General features: G+C 43.2%; 1 protein-coding gene across 1 annotated transcript in view; it reads right to left on the reverse strand.

Moving 5' to 3' along the window:
* Positions 1 to 2,373: 2,373 nt before the first annotated feature.
* The window catches only part of TSKU (tsukushi, small leucine rich proteoglycan), a 41,320-nt gene continuing 16,664 nt past the window's right edge, over positions 2,374 to 27,029 (reverse strand). Inside the window, exon 2 of the mRNA XM_018569939.1 lies at positions 2,374 to 3,707. Within this exon, the coding sequence (XP_018425441.1) occupies positions 2,644 to 3,699 (1,056 nt within the window). The 5' untranslated portion in view covers positions 3,700 to 3,707 and the 3' untranslated portion in view covers positions 2,374 to 2,643. The remainder of the gene's footprint in view (positions 3,708 to 27,029) is intronic.

Here is a 27,029-nt window from a genome sequence, read left to right on the forward strand (position 1 = left end):
GCATGTGATCAGCGCCATCATCAATCATCTCCGAACACGAGACACAAGCAGAAATATCCTATTAGGATCAAACCGAAAAATCTTCCAGGACCCCGGAGCAGACAACAGAGGGTGATCCGAGGACAAAAAGTATATGTATGTATGTATGTATGTATGTATGTATGTATGTATGTATGTATGTATGTATGTATGTATGTATGTATGTATATATGTATGTATGTATGTATGTATGTATGAAAAAAAGGCAAGACTGGTACAAGACAACAGAAGGGCAACAGTGCCGTGTCAGATTCCTCGCATCACCTTTCATCATCTCGTGGAGTCGCGAGGCGGCCCAACGAAGTACTGATGGGGTGGTCATAATAATCTGGCCACTCAGTGTGTATACAGGTGAAACTCGATTTGAATATTGTGCAAAAGTAATTGCAGTAAGTTCTGCAAAAGGGGCCCACACCAAGTACTAAGTACATCTGCATGCTTGTACTTTTCAGAGGTCCGATACTGTTCTATGTACAATCCTTGTTTTATTGATTGCATGTAATAATCTACTTTTTTGAGGTTGTGGATTTGGGGTTCTTGGGGTTTTCATGAGCTGTAAGCCATAATCATCACAATTATGACAAATCACGGCTTGAACTATCTTGCTTTGCATGTAATGAGTCTATCTCATATATTAGTTTCACCTTTTAAGTTGCATTAGTGAAATAAATGAACTTTGCACGATATTCTAATTATTCGAGTTTCACCTGTATATAAAAAATCAGAAGCCATTTCTATAAATGGTATGCAGAAGGGTTTTTGCTGGTTGTTTTCCTGCTGGGGAGATTCTAGGTCAGGGTTAGCAAACCTCGACCCTCTAGCTTTTGTGGAACTACAAGTCCCATGAGGCATTGCAAGACTGACAGCCACAGGCATGACTGAGAAAGATGCATTAGGGGATTTGCAGTTCCATCGCAGGAGGTTGCCTACTCCTTGGTTAGCTTAGGTCTTACTTTTAATAATTTATTTTCTATTAATTGAAATATTTAGACAAATCTTGTGCTCTCAAACATTTTGCAATAAATAAAGTAAATACAAGGTAAAATAAAAGAAATCTGCTCTCATGTTTCCCCATCAGGAAGTGGAATCCTTGCCTATGATTTTACAAGGGATCCTTTTCTGAATTCTTTTATCCCATGCCAGCAGGTGGCGATGTCGCCCAGACATTTCTCTTTAAAGCTGGGCACATAATACAAATTACATTTAAATATATTTCTCAATAGCCACAAAGGATACAAATACACTATGTGTGCACCAAACACCTTTACAAACCCAGATATTACCTTGTAAGAGTAACAACACTGTGCTGTGCATACCCTGTGCAGAGAGCAGAGCTGTGGGAGGGACCCAGCAGGCCCCACCCACTAGAGAAAACTACAGAAGGGTCAGACACAAGACCAGTCACCCTGTACAAGGAGAGAGAGCAGTAGTGAGCGGTTTTTATTACAGGAGGGGGTGGAGACAAGACCAGTCACCCTGCACAAAGAGAGATCAGCAGTGACCAGTCTTTATTACAGGAAGGGGTGTAGACAAGACCAGTCACCCTGCACAAAGAGAGATCAGCAGTGAGCGGTCTTTATTACAGGAAGGGGTGTAGACAAGACCAGTCACACTGCACAAGGAGAGAGAGCAGCAATGAGCGGCCTTTATTACAGGAGGGGGTGGAGACAAGACCAGCCGCCCTGCACAAGGAGAGGGACATATAGTCTTTGCCTCATAAAAAAAAGGTACCATTGAAGGTTTACAAAAACTTTGCTTTTAGATGTGATACTATGAGTGTCTGATGTCAAATAAAGATGCATCGATACATTGGACCTTGGTGTGCGGGTGACTACCTTCTCTAACCGCATGTCATTCCAGCACCCTTCTGCATATGCATTTGGGATTCCGGTCTGGATTGCAATGGGACATTTGCAATTCATGATGTACGTTTGGGGTGAAATCGAAGGTGTGAACGGGGACTACTTCAACTGCAGAAAGAAAAATCATCAGTTTGCCTGGAGTTTCATTTTAAATACCTATGAGACCAGGGGTGGGGCAAACTCCGGCCCCCCAGCTGTACTGTAACTACCAATCTCAGCATGTCTCTGGGAGTCATACCTGCGGCTGTCAGAGTCTTGCAATGCCTCATGGGACTTGTAGTTCACTAACAGCCGGAGGACCGGAAATTGCCCACCCCTGTATTTGGAGAACATCTCTCAATACAACATTGGGTACACCCAAGGAAAAAAATCCAAAACCTTTATTGGGAAGGGTGTGGAAACTCTTTCATGGCAGGTGGTCGCAGGTCACAGTGATATCATGCAACAATAAAACGAATTGTATTCATTGTAACTTTAACTTCCTTTATTTGAGCTTAGCACATAAAAAAATAAACGGATGAAAATAGTGTCGTCTCGGCACATCGATCAGAAACGTATATTGGTCCAAAAGTGGATTGCTATGTATTATTCAAGTCTATAAAAAGCGGTGAGCATCGTCCAATGCCGCCGTCTTAGGTAAAATTGCTCATACAAAATTATAAATAAATTACTGACAGTCTTTTTGTTCTGGAACAAGGCACATGGTCTCCCAAAGAAGGAACCTTTACATGGAAAAAAAATATTATAAGACATCCTGTGCTGATACAGCACCTCGGTCATCCCGGCAGACCAAGACTTCTCTCCGCACCACCCCATTCTGCAGATGGAACTGGCTTTCCTTCATAGTCTTGACGCAATGAATGTTCTTTCCCCAGGTAATACTTTTCATGGATGGCAAATGCTGGAGGGTGTCCTTGGGCAAGGACGCCACTCCGGAGTTTAACAAGTTCAACTCTTGTAAGGAGTTCAGCCCGAAGAAGACGTCTTTGCCGAGAGTCCTCAAGTTCTGGTTGTTGGAAAAGTCAAGGATTTGGAGAGCTGGTAGGTCTTTGAAGCTATGTGGGCTGATCTCCCTCAAGTTCTCCATTGTGCTGAGAGACAGGTAGATTAAGCCTTTCAGACCCAAAAAGTTATTCTCCTCAATTTTAGAAATGGGGTTTCTATCCAAGTTAAGGTATTGCAGAGGAATTCCCTGAAGGCCATGAACGGAACGCAGCTGATTCTCGGACAAGTCCAAACCCCGGATGTTCGGAACGGGGTCGTCGGGTCTCCTCGAGATGGAGCTGATCAGATTGTTGGCAAGGTTGATATTGATGGCTTTGCCGTTACTTTTCGAGGTGAAGGCCCCAATTTGTATTCCCTGTAATCTGTTAAAACTCAAGTCAAGTTCTACGAGAGGGGAGTAGAAGAAGCTGTGGTCGGGAAGAGCTTCTAGCAGGTTGTGGCTCAAGTCTAAAGACTCCAAGTATCTCAATTTAGAGAAAGTGGTAGAGGAAATCTTCACCAGTTGGTTGTAACTTAGGTTAAGGTTGACTAGGGTGGTGTAACCCGGACCGGACAAAACAGACTCGTTGACCTTTTCCAGTTTGTTGGATGAAAGATCCAGGTAAGAGGTATCCAAAGGAATGGAGACCGGGACGATGTGGTTACCCACTCCGCTGCAATCCACTTTGGTCAGGCTGAAACTGTCAAATAATCCAAAGCTTTCAACTTCGCAAGTACAGCCGGGGAAACAAAGCTTGTTGGCAGCGACCACGCCGGTGAGAAGAAGGGCGCTGAACCAAAGACAAAGCCCCATGGTTACACCTGGGAGGAAAGAAAGAGGGAAATCTATTAAAATGCCTGAAATGTATAACTTTTCATACAAATGGGTTACAGTTATCTGACCAATCAAAAGTTAGGTACCCTGGAATCATTTAACTGTGTACTACATGTATGGAGAGATGGTTGTAGGTTTGAAGTGTATCCAAACACAAAAACAAAAGTGTAATATATTGTACCTCATCAATTTTTTTTTTTTTTTTTTTAAAGATGCTTTTTATTGAACGCTCCGATGCGGGCGATAGAACTGTGGGTGGGAGATGCAATCGGGATGCCATTCAAATTAATGGCAATGCAAGGCACTCCCGCACCATCCATATGTGCATCACCTGTAGAGGTGCCAGGAGCCAGAATGTGACATCACTCCGGTCCAGGCACCTCTAACAAACACACAAGGGTGCTGTAGGGAATGCACGTATGAATGGAGCTCCCTCGTGACCATAAACCCAGCCCACCTCAAGCTGACACTCGGCTCCGGGCAGCATATTTTGAATGGCTGCTCGGCGCGAGAACTGACACAGTGTTATGCTAGGGGGAGGCAGAGGAGCCTCTCACCTAGAAAAGTGGAAGGCATGCGGCGACCCACTGAACACAGGGTCGCGACCCACTTTTGGGTCACGACCCACCAGTTGAGAACCAAGGCTTTAGGGAATGTGAGAGAGGACCAAGAACTCCAGTATAACACAAAGCAGTAGGTGCATTTAAATGAAATCTACAGTTGTATTAGGAGAGCCAGGGGCCCCAAACTCGAGCAAAGCGGAGCGGGTTGCCCCGCTGCTCATATGCAAGTTTATAGAGGGGCAATGCTTGATCAACCAATCCCTTCCAGTCGAACAGGGAGGGAACCTTAGGGCTACCCCAGACTAGGAGAATAGCCTTTTTGGCATAAAATAACAGCAGGCGGAGTAGTGTCCGAGCTCCCGAGGCTAATGGCAGCTCATCAAACAGACCCAGGAGGCAAAAAGCAGGGTTGCATATGTTGGGGAAACCAAGGCTAGCCTCCATGAAGGAAGTAACCTCAGACCAAAAAGGCCCGTATGCGTGGGCAGGACCAAAAGGAGTGGAGGAAAATCAGCTACATGACCACAGCGCCTAAAGCAAAGTGGGTTGGGTCGGAGGCTCAATGCATATAATAGAGGAGTGTAGTAGACTTGATAAAAAAAAAAATTAATCTGTAATAGTTTGTCTCTAGAGGCCATCATAGAGGACATGTATCCATCTCCAAAATCACACCAATCACCCTCCGCCAGGTCTGGGAGAAGTGACCGCCACTTCTGTCTACGGCTGTCAAATCTACCGGACCTGTGGGACATAAGTAGCTCATCAATTCTTAGGTGTGGCGGCTGCATTACTTTTCTTTTTAGGGTTAAAATGTTCACGATCCCTACTATATCAGAATACAGAATCAGGACTGCTGCACAACATACAAAGGACTAGGCGTATATAAAATAAACTAAAATGAAAAAAGTTACAAAAATAAAGTTAAATTAATAAAATGTAAAAATGTTAAATAAGAAATACAAAAGTTAAATAAACTAAAATTAAAAATCCCCCATAAAATGAAAGGCCCCAGACCCTACGAACACACGCATTTAAAAAACATAACATAAAATAAAATATTTTCCTGATCCCTGGATCCACCGACAAGTGCAGCCTCCCGTCTACTATGCTGTCAGAAGCTGCATACAGCATGTGCTGGTTACTACTTAAACCGGCGCGCTGTGTGCAGCTTCTGAGAAGATACGCTATTAGCATAGCGGGAGTGATGCAAAATGCGCAGCCGACCTCCTCGCTATGCTAATAGCGTATCTTCTCAGAAGCTCCACACAGCGCGCCAGTTTAAGTAGTAACCAGCACATGCTGTATGCAGCTTCTGTCGCAACTGCAGGGCGCAGATGCCATCCGCAATTAAATCAGCTCTCGGCGCTCATCGGTTGCGACATGCAATGAAAATTATTAGTGCCCCCCCAGATCTGACTGTGGTATCTTATGTGCCCCCCCTATATATTGTTCCTAGAGTCGCCACTGCCCGAAACAAAATGTAGGAAAAAGAGAATACTTTTTGAAGATCCCCCCCGACATTTTCTTCCTTTCAGAGACCCATTTATTAGCCTGCGTTTTTCTTTGTCTGTGATTTTCAGGACAGTTAGCGACCGCGATTACAGCATGGACACAGCACGCTGCTCTCAAATAAAGCCTCTCTTCCCCAATAATGGGTAGAATTTCCTGCAGCCAGTTAGCACAGAGCCCTCGGAATATGATTAGCCAGAACACCGGTCTTACAAAAAGTGGCGACGTTTTATTCTCACGGTAACAGCAGGCGCTCCCATTACTAACCTGTTCGAGGCACAGCCAGGAGCAATCACCGCACTGCCCCACAGAGACGGCGCCTATTAGCTGCAGAGACGGCCTTCGCTACACCGTAATGGAACCGGAAAAACCGGAGGACGAAGAGTGCCGCTCGCAGCCAAATACTTACTATGGGTTTTTTTAATTTTCTGGACTTTTTACACATACAGAACAAAAAAAAAAAAAAAAAAAAAAAAAAAAAAAATCAAAAAAAAATTAAAAAACAGGAAACTATTTTTAAGATCAAAAATTTTTTTGGCGCAAATAAAAGCAAAAGACCACTAAAAATACTACAGACAAAATAAAAAAGGTGGAGGGAGAACTTCCCAATAAAAGATTTTATCTGTAAAGAAATTGCAATATCACTCCCTGCTGTACCCAGGAAGGGGTCACTTTTCTTGCCATGAAGGTACATGTAAGGCAAGTATCCATTTTTAAAGCTGTTGCAGCAATGTGAAAACTATTGTGCCATTCATTTCTGAACAGCAGCCCAATACATGGTTATTGATTATAAAAACAAAAAAGTGTGTGTGTGTGTGTGTGTGGGGGTCACCTCCAATTTTATGTACGTTTAGGTGCATAGCTAGCCCATTGAAATGCGCTTAATGTGGAGCATAGTGTGCATGGACCCTTAGGCTACATTCATGAGCACATAAGCAATTTAGAAGGTTTTTACTTGTTTGCCTCTGCGTGTTTTTCAGGCCTTAGCATTTCGTCTTAGCCCAGCCTTTCTAAAACAGGGTGACGTGGCACACCAGAGGGGCCTTGAAATTTTATTACTGTAGGACTCTGATGTGAAGGGGGCTTCTAATGCAAAGGAGACCTATTGATATAAAGAAAAAAACCTCTAATGTTAAAGGGGGAATCTGGTGTGAAAAAAAGAGGGGCTCATGATTTAAAGGGAGGAACCCCACTTTTTTTTTTAACTGTCGCCCTTGCAATGCTTCATGGGATTTGTAGTTCCAAAACCGCCGGAGGGCCGGAGTTTCCCACCCCTGCATTAAAAGGGAAATATCTTGCATGCGAGTTGCTTTGAAGTCACTTCCGAGTTGCTCCTGCATATGTTCTCATTCGGGGATAAGTGGCGTATCAAAACTTGTAGACTATCTTTCTGGAGCCTGTCCACCAGGCATTTTTTTTTGCAAGAACCAGCAGCTAACTGGCACACAGGAATAACTGGTCTGTTAGAACTTCAACGGAAAGTGCTGTTTTTAGGAAAAAGTGACATTGTTGGAAACACACATCAGATTAGAAGGGCCCAGTCAAGCTAGACACAGGACCAGGGAGAGGCCGTATAGCAAACAATGATGTTAACAGCGCTGTACCAAACATCGCAATCTAGATCGTTCGAAAAATCTGTTCAGAAGCCAAAACAACAACACTTATGTACGTTAGTGTTATGATATGAATTGGCTCAGGGATAAAGTATTACAGAGTCCAAAAAAAAAATATGTTTTCATATAGAGTAAGGGAGGGTTATAACCTGTCAGCTTCTTTCCCCCTCCCATTGAGGAGATATGCCTTCATTTCCTGTCCAGTAGTCACAAGAAATTGGGACTTCCCTGGTGGTCACCAGAACTAGTGTCCCCCATTGGCAGATTTCCCACTCACTCCTGCTCTGACAACAACCTAAAATGTGGGATTTTCTTTCATTGATAATGGTCATCAGGACAAATAGCGAGGGGGAAAGAAAGGAAGAAAGGAAAGAAGAGGAAAGGAAGGAAAGACAAGGAAGGAAAGGAAGTTTGGCTTCAGTTACACTTTAATTTTAAAGAGACCCTGTTGTCAGACCAATCATTTCAACAGTAATTTTCCCTCAAGGTTCTATGTAGATCTGATGTAATATATGCATGGCACGGTATGTGCTACATAGTAGGTGAGGTTCAATAAAGACAAAGGTGCATCAAGTTCAACCTGTGTGTATGTTTGTGTCTGTCTTTATGGCTTGAACACACCCCATATCCTTGCATATGTAATAAAAGAAGAATCTCTTCTAGAAGTTTCTTGAATGTATCAATGGTATCAGCAGATACCAATGACTGTGGAAGGAAATGGCACTTTTTTACTATGCGGACAGTAAAGAAAATCCCTTTCGCAGTCTAATATTGAACCCCCTTTCTTCTAGACTCTTGTTATGTCCTTGTGTTCTCAATAAAGTCCTCGGTATAAACAACTTGTTCCAAATATTGTTGTCTCCATTGATATGAAGACTGCAATAAGGTCCCCTCTTAAATCGCCTTTTTTCTAAGGTGAATACATTTGGGTGATCTTCATAACGCAGGCCTTCTATCCCTTTAATCTAGGGCTGCAGCTAACAATTATTTTCATAATCGATTAGTTAGCCGATTATTAAGTTCGATTAATCGGATAAAAAAAAAAAAAAGGCTCCAGTGATGGACTACTAGTTTCTATTGAGATTGTAGTCCATCACGGGAGCAAGCTTGGCGCAGTGGAAGGGAAAAAGAGTGTAGTGTGCAATATAGTACATTATACAGCGGCGCAGTACAGAATACCAGCAGCTATAGATCAATTGTTTAGCCCTTCTCCGAACTCTCTCCAGCTGGAGGACATCTTTGCCGAGATTTGGTGACCAAAACTGCACCGCATACTCAAGAGGAGACCGACCAGTGATTTATGTAGTGGTAAGATTATGTTTTTATCCCTTGCCAAAATCCCTCTTTTAATCCCGGATAGTATCTCGTTTGCTCTGCTGGATGCTGCTTGGCTTTGCATACCATTACCAAATCTGTGATCTATGAGGACCCCCAGGACTTATACCCATGTCGGACTTCCCTAATGTAGCACCCCCCAAGCAGTAATTTGCGCACACGTTCTTTGCTCCCATGCGCATAACCTTACATCTTTCAATATTAAATCGCATATGCCATCTTGTAGTCCAGGCCTCAATTTTATCTAGGTCCTGTTGAAGTGCAGATATCTCCTGTTCAGAATTGACTGCCCTTAACAGGTTTTGTATCATCCGCAAACAACTGAAATGGAACTATTTATTCCAATCTCTACGTCGTTAATGAATAAAATGAACAGGATCGATCCCAGGAGTGGGTCCCAACCCTTGCCCAATTAGAAAATGACCCATTTATTACTACCCTCTGGATCCGTTCCTGCAGCCAGTTTTCCACCCAAGTACATATAATTTCATCCAAACCGATAGACATCAGTTTATGAATTGAACGTTTGTGGGGTACTGTATCGAATGCTTGAGCAAGGTCCAGATACACCACGTCTACTGGTATTCCTCTGTCTAAATTATTACTGACTTCTTCAAAAAATGTTAGATTGGTCTGCCATGAATAGTCCTTCATGAAGCCATGTTGGTTACTACTTATGATACCAGCTGGTATATGACCTGCTACATAAGGTTTGTATCCAAGTATATAATAGATTTATAGGTCTACCATAGACAACAGTATTATTTATAGATCTCCGATGTACATACAGTATTTATAGATCTCCTATACAATTATTTATAGATCTCCTTTACACATACAGTATTATTTATAGATCTCCTATATAAAGTACTATTTATAGATCTATATACATACAGTATTTATAGATCCTTAATACATACAGTATTATTAAAAGATCTCCTATATAAATTATTATTTATAGATCTCCTTTATACATAAGAGTATTAGTCTAATACAAGTTTTTCTTTTGATAAAAGATTATCTTTGTGGTTTAGACTGCCTACGCATTCCTTGAGAAAGCAGACTTTGTTCTCAAAAACCTGTTGGATGAAAGCTATGCCATGCAAGATAATCTGAAGCTGGATATGTAGCTATAAGTCAGCACACAGGTCCTTTCTCATGGTTTTAATTAGGGAGTATTCTTGTTCTTTTAAATTGTAGCAATACAAATTGAGAATTACATTTATATTTGGGTTATTAGCCTGGGCAGATCATGAATATACCCATGTACGCTTTTTAGATCATCAGGGATGTCATTCACAAATGGTATAAAAAGAGAAGTATTGGGAGAGTAAAATATAGTCTTCCAGATACTTGGAGCAGGCATTGGACACTTAAGTGGTCACTCGCCACGTCTATACCAAGAGCTCATCATATGACCGCTGATCGCCCAGCTCACAGCCTCCTCCCTGCAGAGACCAGGGACTTTCAGTCACCACTTCTCTGCTCCTCCAGGGCTCAGGGGGCAGGCAGACAAGAGGGGGTGGATCCCGACAATAATGGGATTCTTCCCGGGTGCAGCAGTTCTCTGCGCTGTCAGCATATAGTAAGCAGTAACTCGCTATATGCCCCTTCGGGTCACAGGAGTACATTAGGAAATAAAAACATTACAATCTGTTCTATATAAAGCTGAAACAGTACATTGTTTTGTGAACCATGAAAACACACACACACACACACACACACACACATACACACTTATTAAGAATAATAAACATCCTGTTTATCTTTCAGATTGTAAGCTCTCACGGGCAGGGCCCTCCTAATCATCTTGCTTTAAAATTTATTGTAACTGTAATGTCCTCATATTGTAAAGCACTGCAAAAAACTGCTGGCACTTTATAAATCATGATTATTACTATTAACTATTAATACTATTTAATACTGTTAATAGTACAGAATTGATCGCATAGTATTAAATAATGGTATTAATAAATATTTTTAATACATAAATAAAATAATTTTGGCCATCTACCAGGCACAGCCAATCTAACTGAAATGTCCACAGTTCTGAGCCCTGTCAATTTCACCAATACCACTGCTGGACAAATCCTAGGAGCCAGGTTGCCAATGTTCTTTATAAAATTAAAGCTGGCACCCACATATTGAGGTTCTCTAGTTCTTGGCAATGGAGAAGGCTTAAAAAAAAACAATCCTAGATTTGGCAGAGTGGCTCCTAAATTCCATATTCATTTGTTCATCCCTGGCCTATGCATTAGGGATCACCTAGTAAATCTGTAATTTGTTTCCTTTAGTTGATTTTTAAATAATCCACTCCCCCCCCAAAAAAGAAAATTGCATGAGAAACCTTGACCTGAGTTAAAGAGAAAAAAAAAAGGTAAGACAATGGGCTCAATTCACAAAGCTTACAAGGAGGATAAAGATCTTGATGTCAGCCTTGTGACTAATTGTCATATATCTCCCTTATACTAACCTACCTCTATCACTTTAAAAAAAAATAAGGATTCTTATCATGGAGTGTTAGGTTTGTGTGAAGTGTGAATTATAAATCCCACCACAACCCCCCAGAGAAAAGAAAAAAGAAAAAAAAATGTCCATTTAATGTTAAACACAAAGTACTCGCTCAGCTCTGTAATAACAGTCAAGGCCAGACAACAATATTCTACAGCTATGCTATCTGAAGGGGGGGGGAGGCCAAGTCAACAACTCTAAAATACAAGGCTTGATCTAAATGGAAGTGCAATATATTCGCTCATTTATTCCCCAACGGGGAAACCGGTTCTGAATTCCAGAAGCACACAGCAGATGTACACGTCCTTTCACTAACAGACGGCTTAAGATTCTCCAAGTGTTAATTGAGGTCATAGACCGGTGCAGGCAGGCTTCCACGAGGGCTAAATTTACCCACCGCGTCTGAAGATCTTTTTACAGTAGAGACTTTCCCAGAGAGAACTATTCCAAGAATGCACAACACTGGCCTGGGTCAGACGGGCCACTCTGAGGTTATAGAAACACCTGGAAAAAGGGGAATCGTAGTAGGAGCGCAGTACAACCTCCGAACACACTAGTGCCAAAAAGGGAGCGTTGCAGCACCTGACGAGTCTACTGGCGAGAGGTTCTCTGGTAAAGTGCCATCAAATATGGTGCTTGTGAATCATCCACCCAATTGCCATTTTTTGGGCTCACCCTATCCTCTAATCAAACCGAGGAGGAATCCATAATTGTGGATGCAAACCAATTTTGGCTTTTCAATAAACTTTATTAATCCATACCAATGAAGCTCCATCTGGAGCCTTTCTCCGATGCCTTAGTCTTTGTCTAGAAGTTTATTGAAACTCTGGGACGGTGTGTGGCCTCGATTTCTTTGGACCAGGTTTATTTTGAGCTTCACAATTTTGGTAAGGAGATCCATTCACCATTGTAATGCTGCTACCAAAGAAAATGTTTTATACCAAGTTGCCCCAAATGCCCACTTACGCACCACATACAAATGCATAGCAGACCTAAGATGAGACATTGGCCTCCTCCAGGGCTCCGAACGGCATTACAGCTCTGCTGGCAGCCAAATTCTGTTCGGTTTGTTGACTACAGCGGAAGTGCCTACCACTTCATAGGCTATAATGGGCTGCCTGTGTAGTAGCACAACGATGGATCAATAGGCAACTAATAAAGTTGGGCATAAACCAAGGTGAACCACAGAACAATCCATGAACCCGGGAAGGGGATAAGATCGGACCTGAGGTCTTTTTATCACATACTTCCCAAGTGGTGAGAAAGGGGGAATTTGAGACAAATATATATATTTTTTTTCACTTACATGTGAGTGGAACTGTGGGATCAAGAACAATACACAAGACCAGCAGGCAGTGTATGCCATAAGCTTTTAGTACATCCATATCAATGCACCAAGGGATGGGGGTGGGGGAAATGTAAATCTTCACTATGAGGAAGCAGAGACACTAAGTCAGCTCCGGATGGTACAAGATTGTCAAATCCTTAAAGACAACAATAGGTGATGACAGCTCATACCATTAGTGCTGTTTGCTCGTTGCCAATAGGTCTCCTAAGAGGCAGAGCATTTGCTGAGTAAACACGGGATTCAACAATGCATAGAAGCTGTTCCTTCACAGAAAAGGAACATAAAATGCTAAAACGTTGGTGGACACCTGACCATCACACCAATACAACTGGGACTACCACTATATGGTATATGAATATTGGTATATAAAAATGGGGAAAGGAAGGTGGAGTGTAGAATATACAAAATATTGAAGGAGGGTCCCCTACTTCTTTATAGTAGTCAAAGATGCAGTTTTCCCCACGCAGGGGATCCCACCATACCTTCAAAGTATATAACAAAATATTTATAAAAATATATATTTATAGAAATGCTAAAAAACATATATCTGGCATACATAGTTATAACAAAATACACATACAAATACATACTCAGTCTTATATTTTACATGCGGGGGGAGGACTGGGTCTGTATTTTACATGTGTCGGGGGTGGGGGAGACTATTTTATTATGTATTTTTTAGGGCTGCAACAACTAAATCGACATAATCGATTATAATCGATTATTGAAAAAGTTGTCAACTTTTACAATCATCGATTAATCGGCTTCTGGTTAGTTGGCCCTGTTCACGGCTCCACACGCGCTGTGCGCCGTACCTCCTCCCCACCTCAGACCCGCCAGCACCCACGCTCCACACCTCTTCCCCGCCTCACGCTCACCGCCCTCCCACATCCACGATCGGCACAGGGACGCGGGCAGAACAAGTGAGGAGCAGGCGTGGGGGGGATGACAATCGACGATAGACAGGCCCTATCTCAGAAGCAAGTTGCTGGAAGACTGCTCAGGTACCTGGTGCTCTATAATGTATTGCTGGGATTTGTGTACCTCTATACGGTACATTGTGCTGCATATTATACAGAGGACTACAAATCCCAGCAATAGTACATTATACACTGTATGTATAATGTACTATTGCTGAGATTTGTTGTATCCCTCTAGCTATATTGCACACCCTTTTTTTTTTTCTTTTTTACTTCCACCGCTCCAAGCTTGCTCCTGTGATGGACTACAATCTCAATACAAACTAGTAGTCCCATCACTGGAGCCATTTTTTAAAATGTATTTTATTTTTTAACCGATTAATCGAACTCAATAATCGGCTAACTAATCGATTTTGAAAATAATCGTTAGCTGCAGCTCTAGTGTTTTTTTTGTGTATGGAGGGGGGATGTATTATTTTATGTTTTTTTGGGGGGGGGTGTATTAGGCTCCATTCTCCATCCTGTACGTTTACGCGCAATTAGGGATTCCTTCCTGCATCAGGAGCTTGTGTTTTCCTGCAGCAGGAATGCTTAATCTGGCGTTTACAAGCAGCAGCGGTCACCCGTTCAAGTTAATGATCAGGTGACAGCCGCAGAATGTAAACGCCTGCACACCACATGTAAAACGTATGGGATTTTATTACATGCGGCTAGAAAACTCTCCCTGGATGCACAAACGATGCGTCTGGGGAGAGCGATTGATTCCTAATCAAATGTAATCAGATCACATCATTACATGCGGTGTGCAGGCGTTTACATGCTGCAGCTGTCACCTGATCATTAACTTGAACGGGTGAAAGCTGTTGCTTGTCAACACCAAATTAGGCATTCCTGCTGGAGGAAAACGCAAGTTCCTGACGCAGGAATCCCTAATCGCACCTAAACTTACAGATATGAATATGACCTTATTGTGTGTGTATTGGGGTTCGTAGCACCATACCGGACATCTTATTTTAAAGTATGAAACTTAGCATGCTGCCCCCATGGGAGAAACAAAATTGGTCGAGTGGCCCCCCCGAGTGCATTGAGTTTGAGACCCCTGCTGTATAGTATATATGGAAAACACACACACCTCTTGTCTGTGACGAGCCCGACGAGCAGCTTCCCGGCCGGCTGTTGTAATTACACGGCCGGCAGCTTTACATTCAAGCAATCAGGCGTCTCCAGAGACGCTCGATCGCTTGTATTGGCAGCAGTCACTGCATTTGCCGGTCCCGAGATCCGCTGTGCCCGATGCGGCCGGGACCGGCACGGCTCTGTGACAGGAGATCAGTATACGAACTCCCTTTAAATCTCCTCAGTCCCCGAATGCAGGAAGTGATGTATATTACATCACTTCCTGCATTCAGTGTCACTCTCCAGCTTCTATGGGGGTCCCTCGGTGACATTAGGGGTCTTAGAGACCCCTGATGTCTTCATAAAGAGGACCTGTCATGTAAATTGGCTCTGTCATGTAAATTGGCTATCACATAGGGGCTTCTTAGCCCCCCATATAATAGCAATAAAGCTGTGTGAAAAAAAAAAATTGTTTTTTTTTATTTTTTGTAAGTCGCCGCCCCCACACACACACGCAGATATGCGTCGGGTGTGCCTACATGCGAAAACGACGATTGCACCGCACATGTTACCTATCGCCGCAAATGTCGGAGTGAGAGCAATAATTTTAGGGCCATTAATCACTGATAACACTAAACTGATGAGCAGTAAAAGCGTTTTAAGCGTTGCCTATGGGTGTTTTTTGCGAATTTGCAGGTGCACGCAATTTTAAGTCTTGACATGTTTAGAGCTGCAGCTAACGATTATTTTCAAAATCGATCAGCCGATTATTAAGTTCGATTAATCGGTTAAAAATTTAAATTAATTTTAAAAAATGGCTCCAGTGATGGGACTACTAGTTTGTTGTTTGTATTGAGATTGCAGTCCATCACGGGAGCAAGCTTGGAGCGGTGGAGGTAAAAAAGAAAAGAAAAAAAACTGTGGTGTGCAATATAGTGAAATGGAAAGTGTAAAATTACAGCGCAATGCGGAATACCAACAGCTATAGAGGAACAACAAATCCCAGCAATACATTATACATAAGGTGTACAATGTATTGCTGGGATTTGTATTCCTCTATAGCTGATGGTATAATATACAGCACAATGTTCCATCAGCTGTAGACTACTACAAATCCCACTATCCCAGCAATACATTATAGAGCACCATGTGTGGGAAAGTACAGTCTTATCTGAGCAGTCTTCCAGCAATTTGTTTCCGAGATCGGGCCCGTCTATTGGCGGCTGTCAACCCCCCACACCTGCTCCTCCTTACTTCTACCAGCGTCCCTGTGCCGATCGTGGATGTGGGCGGGCAGTGAGTGTGAGGCGGGAAGGAGGTGCTGCGTGTGGAGCGTGGATGCGACCAGGCGGGTCTGGCAGCAGCGAGCGTGAGGTGGGGAGGCGCGCAGCGTGTGTGGGGCCGTGAACAGGGCCAACCAAATCGAAACCCGATCGATTGAAAAAGTTGACAACTTTTTCAATAATCGATTGTCGATTAGTTGTTGCAGCCCTAGACATGTTAGTTGTCTATTTACCCGACGTGATCTCGATATTGATATCATATATGGGTATTTAGACACTTTGATATATCAGTATTCATACATTATATAGTAAATAAATATTTATATACTAGGAAAATGGCTCAGCAAGCACAGAAATTATAAAGCTCTCATCAGTAGGTTACTATAAAGTTCACCTGAAAGGGAATACTAAGACGGAGCACAGAGTACAATACATGCTAATTTTCCTTCTCCCAGGAAAGGTTTTCAGAATACAGAGTGTTGTGGGTTGGCAAAACAATAATAAACAAAGCAGAAAACTGGATCATATCCCAGTGCAAACAGCGATGAATCATACGGAACTCCAAAGCATACTGCAGGTAAAAAGGAATAATTCAAAGGATCTCTATGCAAGTCCTTCCGTCAAGGCAAACCCAACTACCGAGACATTTGTTAGCGCTTTATCATGCAATTGCTGCATTGTGCTGTGAACGAACCATGAAGTTTTCACAGAGAAACAAAAGAAATACAAACTGGCCTGAATAAAAGTTGAATTTAGATTACAGATACCATGAAACGCCATTTATCCTGCAAAGTTCACAAGCAATCCAACCCTTTAGGGAAATGCTCGCCTTGATCCAACTAAAAAGAGCCATCTGGAAAGCTTTGGTAAAGTCACTTCTATGAGCCATCTGCATTTCTCAACTTCCATTTCATTTCCACTCCTAATAACCAAATCCATCTAGGACGTTTGTAAACTAACTTATTGAAGATACCCATATGATGTGCTTCCTCAATGCACCGACACCATTTCACTTAGTCCTATCAATACACTTCCACGTGTCACCAAAGACTTGTGAAAATAAACTGGTTAACCTTTAATTTCAAAAGTTCATGCTCCACAACACCCTGGAGAACATTTATAACCCTACTCCCACAACACCCTGGAGAACATTCATAACCCTAGTCCCAAAACACCCTGGAGAACATTTATAACCCTACTCCCACAACACCCTGGGAGAACATTTATAACCCTAGTCCCACAACACCCTGGGAGAACATTTATAACCCTAGTCCCACAACACCCTGGGAGAACATTTATAACCCTAGTCCCACAACACCCTGGGAGAACATTTATAACCCTAGTCCCACAACACCCTGGAGAACATTTATAACGGAATCTCTTGAGATAATTGATCCTCTGGGACAGGGCTGGACAAATCCTAGGAGCCATGTAGCCAATGCTCAACAAAATAAAAAAAAAAAAAGGAAGACAGCTGGCACCCAACTTTTTGAGGTTTTCTCTATCAATTATCAAAAGGAGATGGCTCATGAAAAACAGTCCTGCTGGCTCCTGGCTTGGGTAGACTGGCTCCTGATTGCCATATTCATTTGTCAACCCCTGCTCTAGAAACCATTGCATCACACTTTGCACATTGGAAGTCTCAGGCAACCCAAGGTTAACCTCTCATCAGAATGGAGCATGGGGTTCTCTTGTGCCAAACCGCTCTCTTTTCCCATTCATAAACCATTCCCTTCTTCATGATCTTCCACATCCCTGGAGGTACTTCACATGCTTAGTTTCTATAACAGAAGCAGCTTTTATACACAAGTCTTGTTTAAAGGGTTCACAATGTTCCTCCTGTAGCGATAATTGCTCGTATAGAAACAAGGGCTGTTCAACTCCATTCATCTACATCTGGGAGTTTTTAAAACAGTTTGCTTTTTATTCTGTACACTCCCAACTCAAAGTCATTGAACATTTATACAAAATAGCATTCAAATCAAAGACAAATTGGTCCAAATACACAGTGGAAAGGATTTTTTTTTATATGAGTATTTCCACTTCTGCAGCCAAACTGGGATAACAACTATTTTATACTTATTACCAGTTATTATTCACATTGCATAACTGAATTGTTGCTGCTTGCACAATACATGCTCTATTCTGAAAGAAAAGTTATTCTCTGCACTGTGTTTTGCTCTTGAATGCAAGTCTGTACTGTGCTGGCAGATCTCATCAGTTGTAAACTAGATTTCAATAATGTCTGTCCTAACGAAGTATATTAATGAGGGGGATGCTCAGTCTGTCCCTGGTCTTTCTGTTGGGCCAGACAGTTTCCGGTCACTTGGAAATTGAGAGAGAAGCTCGAAAAGGCTACAGGAGGCATCTTAAAAAAAAAAAAAAAAAAAGGTTAAATATTTTAGACATGATTGGTGATAAGGAACACAGGTCGTTCTCAAATTTGATTGCCAAAGTGGAAATGCACTTTAAGCCTCAACTCTCTGGGTACCATAGCTTCACCAATATACTTTTTCAGGCTTGTAAGAGCCAGCCAGATTTTAATCTCATCTATTACGGATTTCTCATAAATTGTAAAGTCGGCTTTGAACGAGATTCTATGGTGATCATAAACGAATCACTGTACAACACTCGCTCAAAATTTTAAAAGTCAATCCCACCCCCAACTGCTAGCACCCCCGCAGGTTGAGTCACAGGGCGAGGTGCTCAAGGGCCACACGCTGCTTAAAATCCGTGTGTGGCAGTAGATAATGATTTGAAATTATGATTCTTAGGAAGAGGGAGATAAACGCTCACCATAAATCCATTAAAAATTGCAGATAAATCCACAGGCATGCTGAGGGAGTGACAGTCCACAACAAGGCAATAAATCCAAAACAGTTGCTATATACAACAGATAAAGTCCAACGTTTAAACGCCTCGGTGGATGGACAAGGAGTCTCCTTCCAGTGAAAATATCATTAAAAAAAGAAAAGTATTTTAGACGTATTCAATACATGTTGAAGTGGCAGAACATGATTGGCCCAGCACCAGCTTCTTCCTGGTTGGTTGCGTCTGTCTAACCATATAGCCATAGGGGTCCTCATCAGCTAGCGGAGGGGGTGGTGAGACCTACTCCCACTTGTTCAGCTATGTGTGTATTGTGAATAGTAGATCAAATTACATAGGTTTGTTCCTGAGCATACACTGCCTGGCCAAAAAAAAAAAAAATCACTCTAAATATTTAGTTGGACCGCCTTTAGGTTCGATTATGGCACACGTCGTTTCGATAAACTTATGCAAAGTCACAACATTTAATACTGTCCAGAGTTTTATTCATTTTCCACCAAGATCTTGTAGTGATGATGGGAGAGTTGGACCACTGTGCAGTCTTCTCCAGCACATCCCAAAGATTCTCAATGGGGTTAAGGTCTGGACTCTGTGGTGGCCAATCCATGTGTGACAATGATGTCTCATGCTCCCTGAATCACTCTTTCACAATCTGAGCCCGATGAATCCTGGCATTGTCATCTTGGAATATGTCCAATGTGCAATCAGGGAAGAAAAAAAGTCCATTAATGTGAAAACCTGATCATTCAGTATATTCAGGGAGGCAGCTGACCTCATTTTTTCGGGACATAACATTGCTGAACGTAGACCTGAACCAGTAAAAGCAACCCCACATCATGACATTTATCCAATGGAAGGCTCTGACCCATTTGCTCAGCTAAATCCAGGTGGTTACCTTTTTTTTGGCCAGGCAGTGTAATACCAAATCAGCATACATTCCCTTTATAGCCAAAGTAGACATGCTCGATATGCTGATGGGGATTGAGGACTGACTGCACAGAAAAATATAAAAAAAGATTAATGGTAGTTGCCATTATGACTGTTGTCTTGCTATTTATTTTTAAGACGTATAAAAGAAACTTCACAAGAATGTATCTGATCCAAAATAATTATTTGTCCTTTCATCTTGTTCCATTTCCCAAGCGCAGTAATGGTTAAAAAATGTGCAGGTAACATACAACAGTCTTACTGTCCCCAACGTGTCCATTTACAAAATAAAAAAGTGGTCTGTCAAAACAAAGAAATGTGATAAAATGGCAGCTCGAGGGATCAATAATCCCATTTCACATCTCCTACCCAGGTGCTAAAATTGTGCCACATGAGGAAAAAGAAATTGATTACCCAATGAGGTCATTTTACAAAGCTGGCCAGTAAGAAAATAAACTCTGATTCCATGTTAGTGTGGGAGAGGAAACTATAACAGTCAAGATGTCACTAGACCAATGAATCAATAAAATGACACTGTTCTTAGGTTGCATTTATGGAAAATGTAAATCAGGGCCCGATTTAACACTAGGCCACCTAGGCAATGGCCATTAAGGGTGGTGCTTTGGTGCACAGGACATGCAAACATCACAAGTTATCTAAATAGGCTAAAAGTTACAAGAGGGTCAACCCCTCTCTGTCAATCCCTGTACTGTATATCCCCCCCCTCCCCCCCCCTCTGCTGATCCCTCCGCTGGCTTCCAATCGCCCAAAAGGATACTCCTCCCAAGACCTCCTGCTCTCTATCTCCCTCTCGTCAACTTCTCCCATGCTCATCCAGGACTTCTCTGGAGTCTCTCCCATCCTTTGAAACTCTTTACCTCAACTTGTACAACTTTCTTCCAATCTCCCGAAAGGATAAAAACTCTAAATATTAACAATCACTTACAAAGCCATGACCACAACTCTGCCCCCGGATAGATCTCCAACCTTGTCTCAAAGTATCACCCTAACCCTGGCATGGCAAGGACGAAAATTGTACACACACTGAGCATGCGCAGGTATAAGTCACTTGCTTAAATAATGATACCTAGGCAAGATGAAAACTTGAGGCCATTACCACATGGGGTGGCTGAAAGGTTGACAGTACATTGCAAGAGCAGATCACCTATGCCTGAGCTGGAGGCTGATCTCATCCTGGTGAGGTGCTCTAAAGATCTAGGCATGGCAAGGATGCAGAAATTGAAGGACACACTGAGCATACGCAGGTATAGATCACCTGCTAAAATAACGAAGATACGTTAGCAAGGTCGTGAAAATTTTGGAGTCTACCGCCATGGATAGAATGTACATATGCTGCACTTCTATAAGGGGAACATTTCCAGGAAGAGTTTTAGTTCCCATTGCTTTTCTTTTTGATTTTATTGATAAAAACTCCAATTTTGTATTCTAGTAAAAGGTTGCAATGTTCTTCAATCACTCACCCCATACGAACTGGTATGAATGACATCAGCATTCGTCGTGTACCCACCTCTATGTACGCTTTGCTCAAACATGACCCGGCCCGAGCATCATTGCAGGCAATGCAGTACAGATCTATAAAAGGTTTCCAATAGAAGCAAATACATTCAGACATTCTCAGTTACAATCTCTTTGGATGATGGTGCGGCTTTAAACCGATACAAAGCAACTTTTCTTTCTCTTACAGAAACAGCGGTATGCCCCAGCAGCAAAGGCCTCTGGGAGAACATGTGCAGCTAATTAGGACACAGCCAGCAGCATGCCAGCATACGCTCCGGTTAGATCATCCATTTGTTGTTATCCAGGCTGTAAATGTTTGCCTCTGGATGGCTAATGGGCTTGTTTGGAGAGGAACAGCTGAACCTCAGCACAGAGACACCAAGCGTGTGACATGGTCACTTCCCCCTGGCTTATTGACGCTTCTATTTACACGCACAGCTCAGACCACGACGGCAAAAGGCACCAGCACAGCCAGTCCCGGCACCTGAGTCTCTGCGGGAAGCCCATTAGGCTCCAGAAAACAGCCGTCCTCACGCGTGAGAAATCCCCGGGGCGTCAGATCAGGAAATGTGGACAATTAGCAAGTCTTCTTTAATTAGCAAATATTGTTCGAGTCTTATTAGTGTAACCATTTCTATCAAGGCGTACGAGAAAACAAAGACGTCGATCATCTAGGTGCACCTAACAGATACAGCTAGGCCCCTTTTCTGCTATGGCATTCCACTGAAGTGCGTCACTGCGCAGTATTTTGTGCGTTAATGCGCGTTCTGTTAAAGCAGCCAATCCATTTAGAACTGCTGGCTGCCAATGCACGGCAATGGAAGAAAAAACTTGTCACCTTACGGTCGCCATGTGTTGCAGCGCGTGGTACTGCAGTACCGAGCGTTGAGGTGGAGGGTTTGTTTTGGATTTCTAATATTTATACAAGTCAGCAAGTATGAAATGTTGACTGCAGCGATTACATATGGACTTCAGGCCTGTAGTTGACATAAAAATGCAGGCAGGCTTTCTGCACTTTACTACTATGCTATGAATAGTAGTAAAGCATGCTGAAGCGCACAGTGCGCAGAAGTCGCCAACTGTCTGCAGAGTCAATAGCTACAGACCTCCAAACTTTCTTGTGGCCTTCATATTGGCGCAACAACAGTGCGTAGAGAGCTTCATGGAATGGGTTTCCATGGCCGAGCAGCTGCATCCAAGCCTTACATCACCAAGTGCAATGCAAAGCGTGGGATGCAGTGGTGTAAAGCGCGCCGCCACTGGACTCTAGAGAAGTGGAGACGTGTTCTCTGGAGTGACCAATCACGCCTCTCTGTCTGGCAATCCGATGGACGTGTCAGGGTTTGGCGGTTGCCAGGAGAACGGTATTTGCCTGACTGCGTTGTGCCAAGTGTAAAGTTTGGTGGAGGGGGGATTATGGTGTGTGGTTGTTTTTCAGGGGTTGGGCTTGGCCCCTTAGTTCCAGTGAACAGTTTGGGGATGGCCCCTTCCTGTTCCAACATGACTGCGCACCAGTGCACAAAGCAAGGTCCATAAAGACATGGATGAGCAAGTTGGAGGAACTTGACTGGCCTGCACAGAGTCCTGACACTCAACGGAGACTGCGAGCCCGGCCTTCTCGTCCAACATCAGTACCTGACCTACTCTCGGCTTCCATCTGAGGAATGCCAACTTTTCACACTGAACAAGAGCAGCATTTTTCCCACAGATCCAGGACAAATAACGGATTGTATCATGATGAACAGCCTGGAAATACAGATGTAATCGTGCAGTATTAAGCCCTCCATGTGGGAGGTTTATTGGAGATTTTTGTCTATAACAAACCCTACTGTGGGCTTTACAAGAGGGGCAATAGACATGACCTATGCTGTATGTCCTCGCAAACCATATAACCCATGTCTTGCCCAGCAAGGTTGCCTACCCCTGTACTAATTGTATTGATGGGGTCATTTCACCATGGTAAGCAGATTTCCAGTTGTGGGTGGAAGCATGTGTGGATTCATTACGCAAGAACTTAGTTAGATTTTCCCACAGGTTCTCATCCACAAAGAAACATCTTTACAAATCCAAGGGAGGTATAGAGGCACTCATGGGTCTTGCAGTGGATTAGGTCAAAGTATCAGCATTTTATTGTCAGCGTTTCTAGAAGCTCAGTCAATCATTGTCAATAACAGGGATGCACCGATACTTGGTCTCAGCACCGATGCTAGTATTTGGGCGAGTACTCAAACTCATTTAAATGCTCTGATACTTAACCCTGATAGCGGAACTTCCAGGTCAGAGGAAGGTTTCTTCTCACCAGCGTTAGCATAAGGGGAACATGGAGCCGGCTTCCCAACAGAAAGCCCAAGAGCTCTTTGAAGCAGGTCAACGGCAAGTCCAAATGGAGGTCAACAGCAAGCCCAAATGGAGGTCAAATGCAGGTCCAATGTACCCAACAATGAAATCTGAATGATCTGAGAAGTGTCTCAGACTGATGACATGTTTCGGGGTCTCACATGATCCCCTTCATCAGGCAAACAAGTGGATCACTTGTTTGCCTGATGTGAAGGGGATCCTGTGAGACCCCGAAACGTATCTTGCGTTTTGCATTTGCAACAAGTATGTGAATAAATAGACGTACTGGATTTGCTTTGAAGTGCCGGTGTCCATCTTTTACTTAAGACTTTGACGGAAGCCACCCGTTGACACCTGCTGCACCCACTTCTTATCTCATGGAGCAGCGGTTCCGAGTGCGATGGGTACACAGACTGTAGACTGATGCCATGGACACAAACCCAAAGCTCATTGACGCAGGCCCGTAGGATTAATTGCAAACAAAAGGAGTTGCGATTCTACCATTTACAAGAAGAATCTTGCTCAGGATACAACATAAAAATTATTTTTTGTGTGTCCTTAATTTCTCCCAGCAAAGAGTAGGAAGACAGCCGGAGAATACAGCTGTACACCCCGAGGTGAGCAAAGTAATACACGTGGAAGGTTCATTCGGGGAGGGGTGCTACATGCAAAAATTTTGGCCAGATGCATGCTGAACAAACAAAAGGGTGACCTAATCAGCCTGCTGCTTCTCCTTTCACCATCCCAGTCAGCAGCAGGTTGGGGGATGGAAAGAGAACACAACTGTATTGTTTATCTGTAATAACTGCACAGATCTGGAAGAAATACACAAAAGGTCACCAAGATTTAAAGAAAAATACATACGACTCGTAAAAACGCAATAATTCCTGGAGTTCTGCTTTAATATAATGTCCAATACAACACAGACGCAGGCTCTCTGCATCTCAGCTGCATCCTAGGCTTGCTCAGGGAAGAGGACGACGACAGCCTCACCTGGCTGCTGCTTACTGCTCCAGGCACCGCAGGTCGGCGGCTGTTAAAACAGCATTAGTGCTGAATCAGCTATTTACTCATACTTCCCATTATTAACCAAATACTTGACATGGTTAATGCTTCCACTGTAGGTATAACTGTACTCGGCCTTTCAGGTCCATATACACCAATATTTCAGTCAGCTGAATCCCTCAATAGCTTATTATTCATCTTAGGATGCTAACCTCATCTTCGGGAGGTTTCGGCCCTGTTAGGGCCCGTTACCCCAATGCAGTGCTTTAAAACACACTGTTCCATTTGATTAACGCTCTGTACCGTACAATGTATCCGACTCAAAGAACAGCAATGCACTGCTTTGTAATGCATGGTAGGCGTGTTAGGGCTTGTCCACACCAATTGCGGTGCGTTCCAGAGCAGTAGTTTGGCGGCATGGCTGCGGTGCCATTGACTTCAATGCACAGCCACACCCCCTCCCGCCCCAGAACAAAGGGGGACATTTAGTGAGCGATTGCTGTGCGTTCCAGCAGGTACCGCACTGCAATTGGTGTGAACAAGCCCATAAGCACAAGCAATCCCACACTTACCTGTCAGCTGCGCTCGTCCCCTCCGTCGGTCCCGAAGCGATCCTCCGTTCCCCGAACTTCCGGGTTACCGATGGCAGAGGAGTCCTAGGCTCCTTCTGCCATCAAAGAGGGAAGGGGCGTGGCCCGCCACAGGGCTGTGTGTGTCTATGAACGCACACAGCCACTGTGGAAACGAGCGGGCACGAGCGTGCCTCCATTGGAACGACGGTGACACCCGTGGAGGGGGAGGTGGTAAGATCGCTGCGAGGACCCACTAGAAAATGAGGAATGAAAAAGTTTTTTTTTTTAAAAACAGCCTCCAGCAAAAGGAGAGTCTCCTTAAAGGAGAAATGTAAAAAAAAAGTAGGTTTTAATATCACTTTAAAGCCTACAAAATAAAGACTACAAGTTAAGGCAGCTCAGTGGGTTATCGGTTCAAATCCTGCCCAGAGTACCATCTGCATGGAGTTTACATGTACTCCGCGCAACATGCTTGAGGTGCCATTACTTGGCAATGGCACCCCAAACATGGGCGGTAAAAACTTGCATTTTTCCCGCATGTGGACGTGTGACAAATGTGCATGCCCGCAGCTGAAAATACTACAGGAGCATTTCTGCTGCATTTGTCGCACATGCAGCAGCCAATGATTAAATGAGTGGAAGTGCAACAAAAACGCACACAATCCCGCAGTGGGACGTGTGAGTGGAGCCTGAAGCTGGGCATAAACTCAGAACATTCGATAATGCCAGCAGAGACTTGAAGGCCGTTAACCATTCAGTTTGATGTTGGAAAGAATGGAGTTTCCCCAAATAAAAACCATTCACTTCGTTCTTTCAAGAAACATTTTCCATCCTGTTCCTTTTATACTGCCCCCTCCCCCCATCACCCCCCCCATCATGGCGGTCAAAAAGAATCACTGATTTGACCCCATTTGGGTTTTTAAAAAAAATACCCAAACGATGTGTTCTGAAAATAGACTTTTACAAAGGAAATCCTACTGGTGTATGGCCAGCTTTATCTAACCGGAGTACAGATGTACAGGAGATAGGGACCTTAGATTGTAGGTCAGGGACTGATGTCAATGAACAGCATGTATAGTTCTGAGAAAATTGACGTCCATATAATAACTACAATAAACAAAAGTTACTGAGCCAGCCTTACACGGAACCATTAAATGACGTGCTTTTCCCGATAGCAACTTGTTATCGGAGTACTGTATGGATTATGATCTGAGGTTTTACACTCCGGGAGGAAAAGGCAAAAGTTCCACACGGTGTCTAAAATTTAAAAAAGTAAATTATATACAGTGCCAGGCCAAAAATAGTCACCACCCGGATTTAGTTAAGTAAAGAGTCTTCCATTGGATAGGCGTTATGATCTGGGGTTGGTTCAGTTGCTCTGGTCTAGGTTCAGCAACGGTATATACCCACAAAATGAGGTCAGCTGCCTCCCTGAATGATCAGGTTTTTCCATCAATGGATTTTTTTCTTCCCTGATTGCACATTGGGCATATTCCAAGATGACAATGCTGGGATTCATCGGGCTCAGATTGTGAAAGAGTGGTTCAGGGAGCATGAGACGTCATTGTCACACATGGATTGGCCACCACAGAGTCCAGACCTTAACCCCACTGAGAATCTTTGGGATGTGCTGGAGAAGACTTCACGCAGAGGTCCGACTCTCCCATCATCACTACAAGATCTTGGTGAAAAATGTATGCAACTCTGGACGGAGATACATTTTATGGCATTGTATAAGCTTATCGACATGATGCCACGGCCAATGTGTGATGTAATCAAAGCTAAAGCCGGTCCAACACAATATTACAGTGTGTGACTGTTTTTGGCCAGGCAGTGTATGTGTGGAGGCGTATCTTCAAAAATAAATACATACACACACTGTACGGAGAACATTGAAGTATCCACACGAGTCTTAGCCCGGAC

This window comes from Nanorana parkeri, unplaced genomic scaffold (genome assembly GCF_000935625.1).
Source record: "Nanorana parkeri isolate BGI_ZX_2015 unplaced genomic scaffold, ASM93562v1 scaffold1428, whole genome shotgun sequence".
Taxonomy (NCBI): domain Eukaryota; kingdom Metazoa; phylum Chordata; class Amphibia; order Anura; family Dicroglossidae; genus Nanorana; species Nanorana parkeri.